The sequence below is a fragment of the Amphiura filiformis genome, chromosome 3, assembly GCF_039555335.1.
Source record: "Amphiura filiformis chromosome 3, Afil_fr2py, whole genome shotgun sequence".
In the NCBI taxonomy this organism is placed as follows: Eukaryota; Metazoa; Echinodermata; class Ophiuroidea; order Amphilepidida; family Amphiuridae; genus Amphiura; species Amphiura filiformis.
In genome coordinates this window covers 52,775,210-52,794,823 of record NC_092630.1, presented here as the reverse complement: position 1 = coordinate 52,794,823, position 19,614 = coordinate 52,775,210, and the positions used below count along the sequence as shown (strand labels likewise).

Genomic DNA, 19,614 nt, shown 5'->3' with positions numbered 1-19,614 from the left:
ACAGATAACCATTAAAACTCTCACAGAAAAGCATCCATGCACTCTATTTCTCTTTTGAAGACATGAAGTGTTATAAGTCTAAGGGAAATATATGTGCTAAAAGCCAGTGGCTGCCATGTGTAGACTCTCTGATGTATCATCTATGTATTTCTTTTGGAAATTTGAGACTAGTGAGAAGTTATTCATTGGTTGAACACCAGCGCAGTCACCTTTGGAGCATTTTACCTGTATTAAGATGAGCACTCCATTATTACTCTGTGAAGGTGGCTTGGGAAAAGTTCCATAAACTGTGTATCCTTTCTTGGTCTTGGATAAGACATCAAAACTCCTCTCTGAGGAATCTGGACTTTGGACCATACTTTGTTGACTTCATTGTCAAGGTGATTCTTCCACAGAGGATCACCTGAAGAGTGGATAGAACCGGCATACTCAAGATTCTTGTTAGCCCTAACGCCCCAGTTGCTTTTTGGCGAGGGGAAGGAAAAAAGGAAGAAAGAAAGAAAGAAGAAGAGAAAACTTGTTTTTTCGGGTGTGGTTTTGAACCCCGACCTACTGGTGCCACGCCCGTGCACAGGCCTACCTTGCAACGGGGGTGTAGCTTGCCCAGCCAAGCTTTCCATTGCCATATGACTGTTCACATGATGATGCAATCGTATCATTTGGGGTACCTGCTTGTGCCTACGCTTTCTGAATTATTTTCATCCAAACATTTGTCTGGTCCATTTTCATATTTAACAGTGAATTTGGTTTGTTGAGAGGTGTGTGGTTAAAGATACTTATTTCAAGTAAGGGATGACTTCAAATCCCAATCGCTGGCTGACCAAAGGTGCCCTAGCTGGACCGGTGATTGGATTGTTAGGAACAGTAGAACGTGTTTAAGTGCTCAACCAGCGTTTGGGGTTTGAAGCCATTCCTAATGTATTATTACTTAAAAGTAAACATTTTTAGACATACCCCCTCCCTGCTACAGGGTAAGTTTTTTTTTAAAGCTTTAGGATCATTTCACAAAAGCAGTGTGAAATATGTCAACAAAATGTTAGAAAGCAGGTCTGTAAAGAGGACAGTATGCCAGTATACCTTTAACCATCCACATTTACTAAACCTCTGTTTTATTTTTGTATCTTTTTTGCAGTTGGGTTGTTTTGTAGCACTTACTCTTGAGGTTTGTCTGCGAGATAACTACACATTAATATTCATCTGTTCAGCCATCTTTGGCCTGTCTCTCAGCAGTATTTATCCTACAGCCATCGCTCATGCTGAACAGTATATTCATATGACAGGTAGGTGGTAGCAAAGTACATTGATGCACATTAATTCAGATCACCTGTCATGTGTAGATTGCCCAACATTCATTTGGCCTCCTCGAGGCAGTGATGTCAGTGTGTTCTCTCGAGTGGGCACGATATGAAGTACAGTGGTGTTTTCGGGGGGAGGGGCTTTAAAATGCAGCCGTCAAAGGGAATCTTGACCATACCCTCCTCAAGACTTCACCAAGTCGTTGGTGAAAATGCGTTTAATCTTATTAAAACTTACAGGACATCTTGACCCAATGAGTTTACAGATGCTGTGAATCTTCAACCAAACAACTAATTGCAAAAGTGAATCTTTGACTAATCTTTACCCTCGTGTGGAGTGTTATATATGCTTTTACATAGAACCAGCACTCACAGATCAGGTGAATCTTGACCTAATAATTTTTTTCTTGTGGTGAATCTTGAACTAATATTTTTAGACAGAAGGTGAATCTTTGCCTAAGAATCATTTTTGAAGGGTGAATCAAGGTGAACATGACTTGAGGAGGGTAGGTTTAAGACTCCCTTTGATGGCTGCATTAGAGCGTATGGACATGTGCGGAAGTAACTGTGACAAAGTACTGATGCCACTGCTTCAAGGAATTCAAATGGACTATAGGTGGAACATCTCTAAAGCCTCCATCAAACTTTCCTGTCGCTTGCCGCTGCGGCAAGCGGCAGGGCGTTTCAACCAATGACCAGCCTTTAATGTGTCTGTTTGGCTGCAATGCGCGTGCGCCACGCCGCTCAGCGGTAAGCGGCAGGGTAATATGAAACCAGCATTAGATGGTATAAGTTAACAAAATTGATTTTACTATATTTGGTCTGATGCCTAGTACTATTTGTAACACTTCTTAAAGTTTTATAACATTTCAGCGAAAGTCTTAAAAACTAAATCAAAGATGGCAGTCAAGTAGTTTGGATCTGCTATCTCTAGTCTGACATTGAGTAGTTGTGTATACTAAACTTCCTGTCAGTATTTTTAATCAAATTATTACAAAAATAAAAAAGATATTTTAAAGCATGATTTCCCTACACCATAGTAACATTTTCTAATTATTCAGTTCATTGACATCATGACTGCTTGTGACCTGTCACAGGAACCTTTATACTGCATAATTTCATAGAAACAAAATATGACCTAAACACTTCAATCTTGAAAATACATGAAAGGAGACAAACTGGAGGTATAAAGTGTGCATAAAGCAGTACAGAGGATTTATTCTCTGTCAGAATTAATTCATTATCTGCTGCATATTAATAGAAGTATTGATACATAAATGTACAATATCAGTAAAAGCTGTATTGTGAAAGATGCGATTAAAATAAAGATCATGCGTTTTCAAATGTCATTTGGATTACATGATAGTACCAGTCAAATTGTCTTTCTTCATTTACCCTCCAGAATTTTTTGGCACATCTTAAGAGCAAGCTGTCTGCTAAAATGCAACACATATTTGTTGTCAAAATATTTAACTCCCTGATCCGTAAAATAATCATTTTGTGCTAATTTGATAGGGCAGCTAGGGATATGCCAATAGATAATTGTCCCCACCACATCCTTTTTACAGCCGCACCTTCTTCTGTTTTTCATTTTTTTAAATATTTTTATTTATATAATTATCAATTTGTTTTTGAGTTTGCAAAGCATCCTGTAAAGCTGGATGAATGAATTAACTTTCAGCAGTTGAGTTAATGAGGGAGTAAGGCTATTTCATTTCACTAGTATCAAAGCATTGGAGGCGGAGAGAAAAGACGGGGAAAATCTTGTATAAACATGTAGGCGCCTGTATTTTATATTGATGTTTTCCAAGCCACCAATGTTGGTAGTTATTTTCAGTTCCTTGGATCGGAAAATATCAGTAACGGGGCAGACCTAATAAATTTGTTAGACAATAAGGAATCAAAACTGATGACGGCCTCATCTGTGTTTGGCTTTACTTCTTTACTCAACTGCAAAGACCAGTATAAACCTCTTACTCAGCTTTGCCCTACTTGCATTTGTAACACAGTATATTGTTGATATAACTCTTTAGTAAAGTCAAACACAAATGAGGCCAATTTTATTTCTTATTTCTATTTTAGTTTTCTTAAGACTTGTTTTTACAGCAAAGTGGACTAATAGGCCTATGTTTTATTTATTTCTTAAAACGACATTGTCTTTTGAAAGGTATAATAGCTTTGAAGCACAATTTCGAAGTTTTTTTTTTTTTTCTGTTTTACATTGAGGTCTACCATCAAATCAATCTGTTTCTAAATTGTGAGTTGTATCGCTGCAGCGGTTTTGATACAAGAAGTAAAAACATGTCAAAAATACCAGAGGATAGTACATACTTCTGGTTGTGGTTACCAAAACTCACCACGTTTTTGTTCATACCATCTAAACATAACATCTCTGGCATTAATTTTTACTGGGTAATGAGAACAATTATGAGCTTTCTTCTGGAGTCAAAATCTCAATTTCAATGAAGAAAAATAGATGATGAGGCTGTCCCTCAGCGTAATTTTTAAAGTGTAATATTTTTAATAAAAAAGAATTTAGTTGAGCCACCTTGTTTGGGAGAGAGATGCACTACATGTATTCTGATCATGTGGTATGATTGAATTGGTTTAACAACAGTTGTATTTAATGTTGCGTTTATGCCATCAATACCAATTCCAAATATAACATATCGCCATATCCGCAATTGATAATATCATAACAATGTTTTATTACTGTTTGTTCTTCCTCAGGTTTTGTGACCAGTTGTGTAGTTATAGGTGCTGCCACTGGAGAGATGGTCTTCCCTGTTATGGTTGGCAGGGTGAGTGATATAAATGATTCATCTTTGATTAAAGCCATATTATAACATTTGCTGAGGAGAACGCCCTCAAAAAAATTTTTAATTCTGGTTTTTACACAATTGTAATGTATTTTAGTCAATAAAGATACTCTGCAAAAATCAAGACTTTAGGTGCTGTAGTTTTGTCAAAATCCGAGATTTTGAATAAAACGATGGAACCGGCGTTTTATTATTATTATGCAAATATTAGTCGAACACGTATGCACAGTACGTACACGGCGTGCGGGATACACATACACATACCCCGAGGATCGTACCGTATTACAACCGCGGGAGTAACATGGATGGGCGCTAGTAGTAAATTCCAATTTTCTATGCTTTACCTCACTTGTTCGGCTCAAAATTAAAAGGGGAATTATCTGACAGTAAAAGCTAACATTTTATGGAAAATAAATACTTTTACAGAATGTTATAATATGGCTTTAAGGTCTACTAAGGTTCTGTGTTGATGAGTCAACTTTGTTAAGACCCTCATGATATTTCCCAATCTTTGAAAGAGGCATAGACTGGTTTCTAAATTTGGTGGATAGAGACTATTGTCTAAAAAAATAATAGCCATGGAAAGAGGTGTTAACATGGGGAATGGACGAAAACTTGCATATTTGTGTTTTGTCACAAAAAGTGGACCATTTTGTCAATAGTTTCTTAAAGTGTCTCTAATTGGTCAATTACATCAAATAATCATCTGATAGCCAATCAAAATAGAGTTTTTAGATATATTTGTAATTTTATGCTTAATCCCTGAGTCCTGCTGACTATACCACATCTCTGATTGGCTCAAATATGTGATATAGCTCTCTTTTTAACCAATCAAAAGAGTTCTTACAGACCAATAATTCAGGGGCAGGGCAGGGGCAGGGCTTGAAATAAGGATTTCAGATCCAGGAGCAATTTTGGGTGTTTTTGTGTAAATATTGCCAATGGTCTATATTATACACACAGTTCTGTTTCAGAACCAGAGGCCTTTTGCCTTTTAGTAGGGGTAAATTTGCCCCTTGCTCCTGCTTATTGCAAGCCCTGAATAGGGGTTAAGCCAAAACTGAGATCCAACTCAATTATGTATCATATTTGTACTTATATTTAACTTTCTACCCTTGGCATCTGAGATGGTTTACTTGGACACAAAGAGAGCAGCGTGGCCCAGCAGTTAAGATCTTTGACTCTGGTGCAAGAGGTTCACGGTTCAATTTCTGTTGGAGGCAATTATTAAAAACTTGTTATCCACTCTGCATTTGAATTACTGCATTTGAATTGTGGGGGAGATGCAGTGGATGACAAGAACCTCACAGTCAGTTCTGATCAGGGTAACACCTTGCTGCTTGCACACCCCATCATGATCCCTGGGCATCATGGGAGAGTAGTGTCTGACATAATAGGATTCACCCAGGTTAAGTAAGATATATAACAAAAAAAAAGTTAAAAAGCTTTGTACAAAAAACAATACCTGTGATCAACATAAATGTGTTCAGTTGTACAACCAGCAGTAACAATGGGGTGTGTTACCCCTCCCTCCCTAGTTATGACCCTGGCCCCCCCTTCCATGGACTCCTAATGGGAGTGTCTATTGAAAGTCCACGTTTTTCCTACCAATGGGAGAGTCTATCAAAAGTCCATGCAGGTAATTGCCCTGCCACATGCCGTCCCTTCCTTGTGAAAAGATTGGCTACACCCCTCGAATATAATGTTATGTTAGCAACATATTTGAAATAAATAAAGTAATGAAAAAACACCACTGATTTATGGTTTTGATCATTTTTTTTTCCAGCTTTTCTTCCCAGTGAAGCCATGGTACTTCCTCATATTCTTGAATGTTATCAGCATCGTAGGGATCCTCCTCTTTATATCTCTCATCATCATTGTGGCTTGTCCACATACACATGGTAAGTTGATCAAATCTCTTTCTTCCTCCTTGTATTTTTGACTTGACGATATATAACATATATGATTTGATTAAATGCAAAATGAGTAGTTTGTTACTTGAAAACAATTTTGATATTATTTCACTGAAAATTCTATCAAAATCGGTAGTTATGGTTCCTTGGATATGATTCTTTGTTCATAGCAGAAAACAATGAAGTACAAAAGAATTTGACCACTTTCATTGATTTTAGTACCAAACAACTCATTTTTTGCACATATATGAGTAGTATGTTTATGTATGAGTATGCATGGTAGTTAGAGAACGTGTTTGACTGATATTTGTTGGGCTATGTAGATCCATCATTCATGTAAGCATATAGCAAATTAGCCTACTCAACTTTTCGGTAAATCATGTAAGCCTTTGTGTATTTACCCTGATGACATATCATCGATGCAACATCTTTAATACACGTTGATCATAATGAATTGTGCAGCAAAGATGTACACATCAATGATATGACATCAGGGGTAAATACGCAAAGGCTTACAGGATTTGCCGAAAACCTGAATTGTCAAGACTTCATCAGACAGCTTTATTCCTTAAGATGATATAATCACTGTCTTGATACCCCGGCTTGATACTAGGCTAATGCTGAGTATGCTTAAATGAATGTAATGCCACAATGTATTCATTTTATTATGCATTTAAGTGGGCTTTTTTTCTCTTAGATTAGAGCCATTTTAATGTATCTATAAAGAGCAGCATCATGATTGTATTTGATGTGATCAAGAAAAAGAGTCAACTAGCAGCAAACATTCACTTTAATGCAACTTTTTGACATTTTGCTCATATCTGCATCCAAATTACAAGTGTAGGTTCCAGGATATATAGCAGTAATTGTTGCAGCCAAATCTTAAAATAGATTTCTTGAGACGTCTTGACATATTTTGCTCGATCACATCATGTTTTAGTTCCTGGCTTTCATATTTGTCTGAATAACAAGCAGATTTTATTTTATACTAATAAAATAAAATAAAGAATGTGCCTCATGCTGAGCATGACAGACCTGTAATGTCTTGTGTTATCGTCAGTAAAATGCTCAATGTGTTCTTTAACTTTTGCAATATTTGTCTATTGTAGAAATAGTTAAATTAATTTCTTAATATGTTTTGTAGAAATAGTTGAATTAATTTCTTAGATATGTTTTGTTGCTTATGTTTTTAGCTATTGTGTCACCAGAAGAATTGTTTTTTACTTTAATTTGATTTGAAAAAAACCCAACTAATAATGATAGAATTACATTTACTTGAATTGGATTGAATTTGAAGATGCAATAACAAAATCACTCATATTTGACGAGTTATTTTTCTTTGACACAATGTAACGTTTCCATGCATTTGTATATCCCTGTAAATAACAATGATGCTGCCTTGTTAATGTCTCGTCATAAGCCGTTTTATTTTGTCCATCTTTTTGTATAGTGTATTTCATCAGGTGTTTTACTTGTAAACCAGGTGAGTAGCGTATTTTGAACGTCTGAGGCAGAGTTCACTAATCCCACCGAAAATATGAAATTGGCAACATCCAAGAAGTCAAATATTTTTCCTTCTTGTTTGAGGTGCAGTGCTGTTCATGTGGGTTTCTATACCATGGTAACAGGTTCCATCATAATAGTTTTTTTTTCTTTTTCTATAAACATTGATCATTTTCAGATTAATTTGTATATTTCACTTGGGAAATTTCATGCGGATTTTAAATATTTTAGCATGCAAGTCACATCATGATAGAATGCTGACATTGATGGTATTAAATTCTATACATAAAGCATTATGCATATAAAAAGGCCTTTACATCCAAATTCCAGGGACTTCACTGAATCTGATTTTAAATCCCCTATTATCATGATTATCTAAAAACAACTGTGTCCAAGCTGTTACACCAAGGTCTTTTAATTTCATGCAACAAATTTGTGGTGCAGTTTTATGATTTGTTTGTAAAGAATTTTAATGGCTATGTATGACTACCAAATAAAATGGGGGGAGAGAGTGATTCTGGCCTTTTTAGTATGTTATCAGGAGCTATCAGGGTTCATTTCCAATCATTAACAGGAGACAAAATAAGTATTTTCCATAACTTCTTTTTGTGTAGCATTTGTGAAAAGTTTATAAATTATTCTAAATTGATTTATCTTTTACCTTTCTGGTCAACTATTTGGAACATTCTAAATGAATTTATTAAAGTTACTAGTATCAAAGAAAATAAATTGAAGAACCCCAGTTAGTCCACTTATTTCTCCCTAACTACCTACCCCTACCCCCATTGTCATAGGTTACAAGGGTATCATGATCATATATCTACCAAATGGTTTGTCAACAGGTAGGGCATGTTACATCTAACCACAGATTTGAGGAAAAAGGGACATCTTCATCATTCTGGTTTATCTGAATGGGCCAAATGAGTGGCATGAAGCGTAGCATCATTGTCTGTTGCTTACAGCCACTCAGGACCATTCTATATGTTATATAATATATCAGGCTTGTAGGTTGACCAAACAAATACAAACAAACCAAAATACTTTAATGGAAGGCACAGCTGAAAGTAATTTTGCCTGATTACTGGAATGCTAATTATCAATCACAATTCACATTGAATATTGTTTATAGGCAACCAGAATTTGAGAAACTTTTTAACAAACTGTCAAATTAGTAACGGCTGACTTCGGACGACTCTAGGTTATCCACCCAAACTGAAGATCAAAGGTTTTGGTCTCAACATTGGTGATTTCATCTAATCAAAACGTGAGTTTCTGGTAGACCAGTAACAATTTGTCAAAATAGTGCTCCAAATCACATTGTGAAGTTTACAGTTAATAATATACCACAAAAATAGAGACTGAGTATTAAAGCACTTGAGGTGGTAGTACTTTTGAACTGATTTTGAGTTTATAACTTGTTCAGTTTATAATGGTTTTCTCCCTTGTTTGATTTACATTGTTTTGGTAACATGAAATTTGATTTCTATTATTTTGGTTGAGATGATCCTTTTTTATTTAAATCTGTGGGTTCATAGTCATCATTATTGTCATCATTTATCCATAATAATTCATTCATCAACATCATCATCATTGTGTTGTAATTTCATTCCATCATCGTCTCATCTTTGCACTAATTCATCCATTTTTACATCATCTAGCAGTTCTTGTTTACTTATAAGAACTCTGATATCATTGCAAACAACCACAGCAGCTGAAAGGAGTATCCCATCATGCACAGCAGTTAATCTGCTTGCTATGGATAATATATTATGGCAAAATATAAACAAGAGCCGCTTAGATATTGAGAGCTAAGGATAGTTTCACAATACCTTAGGAGTCATATTTTTTCAAACAAAAGTCAAAGCTCCCCTGGTTTAAGCAAGTAATTGAAAGTTGAAGTTAGGAATTGTGTGTACATTTTCATTGACACGTTAAGTTCTATTATGTTACCGCAAAGCATAATGGGATACTCTCTTCAGCTGCTGTGGTAAACGACAGTAAAATGTATTTTGGTTGATTTTATGTTGTATTAATTTACAGCTTTAACCTTTAATTCATTACTTTAGGATCTTATGGAGGTAACAGTCATACATTTGTGTGGGGTGTGTAGGGGTGGGGGTGTGTATGTAGGGGGTGTGAGTGTGGAGACGTTGATACACATTGTAACACTAGAGACAAAACTAATTGCACTTTGTAAAGAAAATCAAGCTGTTCCCATACACCCGGAGAGATACAGTCAATCCTTTTGTTAAGTCACTGAGGCTGTTTGACTTGAACGCATTTCTGTGAGCCAATTCCTTCTGTAATTCCTCCCAAAGTATCTGTTGCAAACCAAATAGAGTTTGGTAAAGTTCACCAATGCATAAATAATAACATTGTGTTACTGACAACTAGATGGCCAGGTGTGAAGTCATTGGATGTTGCAAAACTAATGAACCCCAAAGTAATAGCAGGATGTTTTGCCTGCAGACTGTAGCTGCCTTGAGGTAAATGGAAAGAATCAGGTTTGGTTTAGATCAGTGTATCTCAAAGAGTTTGAATTTTTGTATACAGCCTCCAAGCACCACCTGCAACATTTGCCTGTGAGTGTTTTAATTGACACGTTATCTATATTCCAAAAATTGTCTTGTCTGCCAAAAATTGCCCTCCCCTTTTTTGACTTGCCGAAAAGTCCATACCGAATAATCTTGGAATCAGATAATTGATTCTTGCAGTGTGGGAGGATCAGAAGTGATTCTCCCAAAGTCATACCTATTCCTCACTCAGAAATTTTAACCCCATGAGAACTTCCTGCCGATTGGCCAAAAAGAAGTTTTCATTATCAATTGGACCAATCAGCAACATTGTTAGAATAATTTCACCACACAAAAAAAATTGGGATGAATTATTTGCAAAGCTCCATTCTGATTGGTGATTTAAGTGAAGATATCATGTAATTGACCAATCACAGGCAATGTTAGATCGGCAGGTAGTGCTCAGGGGGTTAATAACTTGATTCTCACAAGATGAGTTTATGAGAATCAGTTTTGAATCATGCAAAGTCAAGTTTAAAAAAATTCCCCTCCTGTGGAAGCATTTTAAGTACACATGGGCCTTGCGGTTTACATACTCACTGTGTCCCTCTAGATTGACAGAAAACCAAACAGTGCAACTTTAGTGCTGCACTTTGTAGCTTTGCTGCAGCGAAGTCTGGTAAGAAGCCCTTGAAAATCACTACCTAAGTGTGTTATGGGACAAATTTGTGCAAATCTGCTTACTTTGGTTCAAAATTACCCATCAGTGAGTGTAAATATTGCTTGACAAAGAAAAAAAAAATGTAGGGTTAAGAGTTTTAAAGGGATAATAGCATAGCAACCAAGAGGCAGCAATGACATCATCCAGTGGATTGTTCTACTTCTTAGCACACATGAGCACACACACACCTTAGATGAGAGAAAATTGTGTTACAAATGTGCTGCACTAGCGCAATGTAATCAATCACCAACTGTCATGATGTGACTAACTCCAAATGTCATCCTACAAACGCAACCTGCTGTTTAAAGTTGTGATGAGGAGTGAGATGGTGAGAGAGGATAGTGTTTATTTAACAAGATATTGAATGGCTAATGAGAGAGAGATATACAAGTTACAGTTTTCTACAGATAGTGATCGTTTCATGTATTCTAAAACCGAGGCCACCAAGCCAAAGGGGGTAATATTTGTAATTGTCCTGTTGACCCGCTACTAGAATGACTTTACCGGGAACAAATGCATGCAAAAAATTGCAATTTTAATGCAAAAATAGACCTAAAACTTGGCCAAAGGATGATGCACAATACATCTTTAGGTCATTTTGTCACAGAATTTTGAACTTGTCCCTGCCCCCAGGTACCCCCTTTGTTCTGAAAGGACTATGTAATTTTTACAGCATCAAGTACAAGGAAATATGTTTCTCTGTGAAGGTCTTTATGTTATGTTCTTGTGGTAAGCCAAAATTCTGCCAGCATTAATGTTTCTTTAGCTTGTCTTAAGGCCTACTAGAGAGTGCATTATTGGTTTCTTGGAATGAATGGGCTATTCCAGTTGAAATCCATACCCCCTATGGAAGATATGACCTTAATCTCCCACACAGGGAGTGTAGCTTTCAAATGGGGTCACCTATTCAGGTAACCCCATTTGAAATTCACTCTCACTCTTCCATAGAGAGTATCTAGATTTCAACTGGAATAGGCTGTGAATAGCCCAGTCTTAAAAGGTGAATCTGGAATAGCCCAGTCTAAAAGATGAATTAATACATCTGTACCAATTACTTCACAAACAAATTATTTCTCAGTGTCATCTTACTGAAATGGTGAGTATGTGAATGTGTGCGCACATGCTATGAGTGCAGGATGAGCAGCTGTGTGGATAAGTGTATGGATGTGAGTTAAAGGTGGGCATCACATGGAGTTCAGCCTCATGGAACCATCCAAACTACGGTAATATGATACAGAACATGAACCAGTTTTTAAACTAACACACACACATTTTTCTTTGAATATCTTTACAGATGAGCATAATGCTCAGAACGCGTTCATCTTCTGCCGCACATGTTGCATAACAAGTAGCCAGAAACAAAATCTTATTGCTAATCCAAGCAACTTCTACACCACCCTGCACGACACCGGCTCAGCGTATCAAACAGTAACGTCATCGGAGCAGATACCGCTAGATAAGATACCAGGACCCATGCCACCAAAAACAGATCATATGGAATATAGGAAAGATTTGTGATACAGGCTACTCTACTTGTGTGTTTGACTGTGTTGTGTATATGTAACTTTGTGATGAATTCAACCAAGAATATGGAAGTGTGTGTTTTATATTTTGGGAGAATTTTATGTAAAAATGTCGCTTTATAAAGCAGTTTGACCGAGTATAGCCCTATTAAGATTCAATGGTGTTTCCACCAAAAAAAAAGGAATCTTTCAAAAAGTCATCATCAATAGTAATGTTTTATAAGAGAAAGTATGTCCCCAGAACCCCCTAGCAAACAAAGCAGGCTTCATTATGGTTTATTTACCGGGTGATCCAAACAGGGAGGGTGTCAATAAATGCCAACCATCCCTACCCATTTTTGACAATTTTGAAGATGTTGCATAATCAGTCTCTTACTTTTGATAAAGTAATAATTATAAAAATTACAGATTGGTCCTTGTTTTTGAAAGAAATATCAACTGTTTATTTATGAGTGCACCCATTGTCTTCACCCAAAATGTTGAAATAATATTGGTAATAACTATCAGGAAAGAGTTCTCTCCATGTAAAGAAGAAATAGTGAGGTAAAGGGAGAGAAACCTATTGGCTATTTTGGCCGTTTAACACATAGTTCTATGGGGTACTTTATGTATGAATTATGACATTATGTCAGAATTTGCTGTGGACAAACTAAAGCAACAAATTTGACTGATTCCATTTAGGTGTAAGTTGGGACATGTGTAAACATTACAAATATAGCGAAACAATCAGGTTTGAAAAAAATTAACCAATTTCTTAAGATCATACCAGGGCCGTAGCAAGGTTGAATAATGTGGGGCAGCCATCACAAATGTGGAGCGGCCAAATTACAAATATATGCCCAAATTGAAATAAAGATACAAAGAAAAAACATAACAAATTTCTCAAGAAGTGGGGCGGCCATGGCATCCCCGGCCACCCCGCTTGCTACGGCCCTGGATCATACATTATGCCTTGAATTAAAGTTAGCTTTGGACAGTGTACCAAACTAAAGAGGGCTTACTTTCATGACATGTGAATCCCAAATGTGAGGGCTCACAACTCACTCTGCTATAGGGATGTACAGATTAAGATATGGATGTCGGGGTGTTCTAAACTCTGTATGATTTATATTTTGTGATTACAAATGCCTTTGAAATTGAGAGGTAAAAAATTTCAAAATGGAAATATAGACCATTCATATGCAACAAAAATTCAAGGGATTAATATTAAGTCTAAGTCAGGATTAGTCTACCACAAAGCCTTTGTATCAGATTATTCCAGTTTCTTATCTCTCAATCTAAGGACTAAAAGCAGGCCCGTTGCCAGGATCTATTTCTGGGGGTGCAGGGACCTAAAAAGTGGTCCTTTTGTGAATTTGTCCTTCAAAAAATGGCTGATTTCAACATTTTTCTCCCATGGATTTTCCATAAACCCAAACATGTATCCTTTATGGACCAACCTAGGTAAACAAACAAAGAAAAAATTCATTCCAAAACAGAACCTTTACCTTAAAGTATATTTCCACCAACCTGTTATATAAATAATCCTGATCAGTCCCAAAAAATATGCATAGAATCAACCACGAATATAAGGCACACACTTCCAGAATTTTTTAACAAAAAATCAAAATGTACGGTGAAATAGAGATTCTATAAAGTAGTCTATTACCTACCTGTATGTATGTAGTATTGGATGTAAATTATTTCAAGCAAAAATGAAAGGAATAGTATTTTTGCTCTATGGTTCAACCATTTATTTATTTATTGAATTTAAATGTATTGTCTTTTGATTTGTTTCACAATACATGGTTATACAGAATACTGGTCCTTAATGGGGTGGCCAACCTGTGACCCACAGGCAGTGGCATTCACAGGTTTTCAAAAGTGGGGGAGAGGCACAGGTCTCAATTCCCCCGACTGCTCAAAAATTGTTGGCTCGCTTCGCTCCACTCATCGTAATTGGTAAACCCATAATTTTCCCCCAACTGGGTGCTTTTCCTCAAACTGACTGACAAAAGGGGAGAGCCATGGCCTTCCTATTGCATATGCTACAGCCAACAGGACACATATCTGGACATAATACAGCCCTTTACGATGTTCTATTCCAATACAGCCTGGGAAGCCTTTTTCTTTACAAAAAATGTAAAAAATTAAAGATGGTATGTGGCCCATCAATCTATCTGAACTTTGCATTGTTGCCCTTAGGTCCAAAATCGTTGGCCACCCCTGTGTTCCTGATTGATCATCAGCTTGCATATGTTAAAAAACTAGGATAATCTCAAACTTAGGAACAGTATTAAGTTGTTTTCTAGGATGGCTTCAAAGCTCAACCGTTTCTATTATTCGGAACAATAGCCGCGGTTATGCCAGGGCACCGGCGGTTGTGTTTTGAAGCCATCTCATTGTTGTGAAACGGAGTTCAAAAATACAATGAACCAACTTGGCAGTAACAAGATCTCTAAAACAAAAGAAGATTACCAGCACATGTCTTCCTCTCTTGGAGTTCACATTATTGTTGTTTCAACTCTACGTCCGCATTTTATGAAAGTTTTACTGTATTAAATTTTAAAAATGTTACCTGCTTGGTAAACCAGGAATATTGATGAGATCATTTTCAGATTAACACAACTCCTATAATTATAATTATATAATGGCAACACATTCTTCCATTTCAATAAAAATTTATCAATGATATAATCTCATTGGTATATTTGTAAGGTGCCATAGAAATTTCAATAAATAAACTTGGTATCTTCTTGTTTTAGGATCTTGTTGTCAAAGTAAAAGTTTGTGTATATTTTTGGTTTGCTTTACCATTATAAATACATTGTACAGAAAATATATGAATATAATAAATCATGTACATACTAGTTTTGCCAAAGACTAAAACTACTCATAATTCTTGTACAATGATATATTTTGTAGATATTTGTGGGAAGCATTTTCATTTGTATTGTGGCATATTCTTATTTGTTATCTATATAAACAGTACAATGCTTAAAACTTACTTCATAACTCCTTATAACAAATCTAAAGTTACTAATGAATTTCTGTCTATATTAAATTGCTGTAAACTTTTGATGAGAGCGTACTTTACTATGTATGTAACATTCACTGTGTTTAACGCACTTGTCTCTGATTGGCTGCTGACGTGATTGCTGTTGCCTAGTCGCTGACCTATGTCTTGCACCTGCTGTATTTGTACCATGTCAATATCGCAGAAGTATGCTCTCATCAGAAGTTTATAGCAATTTACTATAAAACAATTTTTTGTTTAAAATGTGTATTTATAATATATAAAAAAATGTGGTAAATCCCACTTTCCAATTTGTTGATTCTGGGGATCTATTATATTTAAATTTAATTTTAAAACTCATTTGTGGTAACATTATAAAATAAAGTTCCCATATTAAGAGGACCTGACCAAATTAAAATTGTTTCTTGTTTCTCTCAGCTTAATTCAGATATAGGAGATGGTTAAAAGGCAAAGTTTAACATTTTCTTTGTAGAGGCGTGATAATGTAATTTAATGCGTTAGTTCACCACTGAAAATAAGTTAAAGATGGTATCAGTTAAAAAAAACCCATCTAATGAATGTAATTTGTTTGTATTTATCAATTTCCATTCCTTTGAAATTCAAATGTTTTCCAATCCATGACCAATAAATTTGGCCTATTACATATGAACACATTATAATAATAATTTTAGTTAAGATGATCAACTAAGTTTATTGATTGTGTATATTGTCCATGTTGTATTTGTATCGTTGTTGTTATTTAATGCTTTTAATGTAGCTTCTGAAAATAAAACTGTATGTATAGTATTCACTACACTACTTGCACGGTTCTGCCATTATGTATTATATCACTCATACATAAATTCTAGACATTTCATTGGTTGATTACCATTTGCCATTTTTACTATCACCCTCTCCGTGTGATAGTCTTTACCATCATGTGCTCTGGCGCAGCGCCTCCTTAGCAAAGCCGTCAGCGCTGACTCTTGGACTCGCCGATTTAGTTATGGGTGGACCCCAAAATGTGAAATATATCACGGCAAAACATGGTGTTATGTTGATGAAAAATGTATTTCCTACCTTAAATAGTATTTTAGTAATAGAATTTATGGATGAGTGATATAAAACAAATATTAACTGTCTTAAATTAGTGTAATGGTCGAAATATAATCACTTTCGGTGAAAGATGTATTATTCCATTCCACTCGACGTTCCGGCTCGTGGAATGTAACAATCCATCTTTCACCTCGCGATTAATATTTCGACCATCACACTCATAGACAGTTAATATTTGTATACTATGTGCAAAGAGAGCCTCGAACTGTTGATATCACATGAAAGCAGAGAAGATGATAAAAGAGGAGGTCGCTCGCTGCCCACATCAAATAAATAATGTGTGCATCCGCCTATTGATGGAAACAATGATCTAATCCGATTGATCAACTAATACGATAAGTGGCTTTACGAGTCACGACTGTCTAGCTCTAAACGACGCATGCCGGATATCAATTTGTTACGCCAGTTGACCGCGAAATATAATTTCTGTATTGTTTGGCATGACTGGCTGCTAAATTTGACCCGAGATCCCTGTGAAAAAGACCCGCATTTTGGATCCAAATAGCATTTTTGGAGAAACTGACACGAGTTTGAATTACTGATTACACTGGTTTTAAGTTTCCGTAAACTGCCGCAAATATTCAAATAGTTATCATTTAAATTTCTTTTCCTTTGACCTTATATTAATTTGATTGGAAAATTAATTATGCTTGACTTTCCATAACTTAACAATTTTTTGATTTTTTTTATTGGCTTTTGCGATATATATAATTCTTTTTCACTAGTTTAAAAATCATGGTCACCCTGGTTAGTATTTTTTTTTTTTTTTTAAAAAAAAGCATGATTTGACTGCAAAATTGGGACTTTAACGATGTACTTCCGTGTGTGGAATATTTTCTCCACTAGAGAGAACTACCAAATCAGACGAGCGTGTGGCGGATGAACAGATTACCACAAAGGAAGTTTCAAGTGGTGTTTTAAGTACCCCAAACAAAGAAAAGTGAATGGAGGTTAACTGTGGGTAATCGGATTATTATGTTCGAGCGATCTCCTCTTTTCTCATCTTCTCTGATGAAAGGAATAATTACATAGCTTTCCTTTGCACACAATGTAATATGACTGATTCGATTCTCATTCATGTGTGCTGCCAGTTCGAGGCTCTCCTCGCACATTATGCATAATGGCGGAGCCATGCAAGTAGTGAATTACCTTCATTTAAGCATACTCAGATTTAGCCTAGTATCAAGACAGGGATTGTACGGCTTACAAAATAAAAATGTATAGTCCCTAAATGAAGTCATGGCAATAGGCTAATTTCACGTATGTAGTCTTGAAGAGGACCTGGCACAGGAAACCACTTTTATGTTGCCAACGCACTGGACATTTCCTGTTACGGATGAAAAAATCTTGCCAAATATAAACGTGTGTGTGTGTACACAACTTGGATTATCAGAATTTCAGCATATGAGTATTATGACAAAACTGGATCTGCGATGTAACAAGCCATTTCAGGCACACTCTGTCTCCAATTCCATATGCTAGTATAGATGAAGTGATATGTAACTCAAACTACCGACAAACTTACTGGGCAACCACGAAGGCATGACATGTACTTAGAAAACTTGTGTCACATCAGCTATAAGGCTATTGACAGTAGTCACATGTTGTTACTCAAACATGTCAATAGACTTTCCAAACCTGTGGCCCTCATCTGTACAAATGGCATATTTATCATGCGGTTTATTACTTTGGAATACTATCATTTCAAGTACAGATGATAGTTTTCCAGATTTTATTATTCTGAAAACACTGCTTTGTAACAACATGAATGTCACCAAAAGAAATGAATAATAATCGGTGTGTTTCTTGCTGCTATTCATGTTGAATCAGATGAGTGTCAGTCTAAAAATACCTAGTGTCGACCTAATGCTGAAGTAAAATATATATAACTGTACATAATCTAATTTACAAGTTTTTGGCTTAACAATATGTGACTCCTCGCCACAACTGAGCCCGGATGTCGCCAATCATCATTTTTGAGATATTCAACCAAAATATTCTGCTTGAAATTAGCTTTAAAATGATGTATATCATGTCTATAGTACTTGACATTTAAGTAGTGAAAAATCAATAAAACAGTCAATAAATCCTTTCTTTCCTATTGTTTATTGTTAAGTTCGATGGAGCATATCTCAATAGTGGCACTGGCGACATCCGGGCTCAGTTGTGGCGAGGAGTCACATATGCAAAACAGTCTTGGTATAATTGCCAGCCGGTATACGAACTTGGTTGCATCTAACGTCTTGTCAATCAGACAAAATATAGCGCAATGAGCAGGTCAGCAACCAATATGGTGCATCTATGTCTTGTCCTGACATCAGGCGCAATGTTTTGAATTTATCTCTGCCGATGATTATAGTAGTAGGTATACTCACATAGGTGATGATTATTAACTTATGATTGATTTCTAGTGTACTTTATTATTTTCCTTTCAAGCTACCCAGTTGTTGTACATGTATCATCAGCTTGTCTTCATGTTTAACAGTATGTAAAAAACCATCGTCAGTACATGTATCTTAACCATTGTTGTGTGGGCTCAAAGTTGTATTTGTTGGCCCCGTAATGATTATAAGACTTGTAAAGAATTTGTGGATATTGCTGAGTACTTACAAGCATTCATGTGTCAATTTGTAGCAAAGATCATGCCAGTTCTGTACTTACTGCAGGTGACTGTAAATGCTGATATCAGAGTAAAATCTGTGGCAACTAACTGATGCTTAAAATTTACAGTTTTAGTAAGTCATGAACTACCAATATACCTCAACTTGATATACTATGATCCAAGCTACAAATCTACACCACTTTGTGTCTCTTTAAAAGTATGCCCACAACATTGAGAATAATTATCAAGATTCAGTACTTCCCATGAAAGTGTACAAAATGAGTTTCAACAATGATCTCGCATAGGTTCCATTAAAATGATAATTTCAAGTAATAGAAGATATCGCACAAATTGGGCTATGTCAAGATGCACAAATTGAATTTTAGAAATTCGAGTTATACAATTATCATAAGGCCAGTATGAAAAAAATATTTATTTGTCCTCCCACCACTTTTTCTGGGATAGGACTGGTCAGTTGGATTTTTCACAGATGTCATTAAAATGTTGCATAACTAACTGGGTAAAGATGCCTTTTATTTGTGATAGTTCACTATTGTATTACTTCACTCATGTTTAAAACTTATAATAAAGATATCTGATATAAAGTGGCAAAA

General features: G+C 35.9%; 1 protein-coding gene across 2 annotated transcripts in view; it reads left to right on the top strand.

Moving 5' to 3' along the window:
- Nucleotides 1–13,047, top strand: part of LOC140148711 (major facilitator superfamily domain-containing protein 4A-like) — a 182,291-nt gene extending 169,244 nt beyond the window's left edge. The window contains exons 7-11 of one of the 2 annotated variants that reach the window (XM_072170751.1): nucleotides 1,133–1,280; nucleotides 4,026–4,096; nucleotides 5,901–6,015; nucleotides 7,478–7,510; nucleotides 12,059–13,047. In XM_072170751.1, coding sequence (XP_072026852.1) covers nucleotides 1,133–1,280; nucleotides 4,026–4,096; nucleotides 5,901–6,015; nucleotides 7,478–7,510; nucleotides 12,059–12,282 — 591 coding nt within the window. In that variant the 3' untranslated portion in view covers nucleotides 12,283–13,047. The remainder of the gene's footprint in view (nucleotides 1–1,132; nucleotides 1,281–4,025; nucleotides 4,097–5,900; nucleotides 6,016–7,477; nucleotides 7,511–12,058) is intronic. The other variant, XM_072170752.1, reaches the window with a different exon arrangement.
- The last annotated feature ends 6,567 nt before the right edge of the window (nucleotides 13,048–19,614 follow it).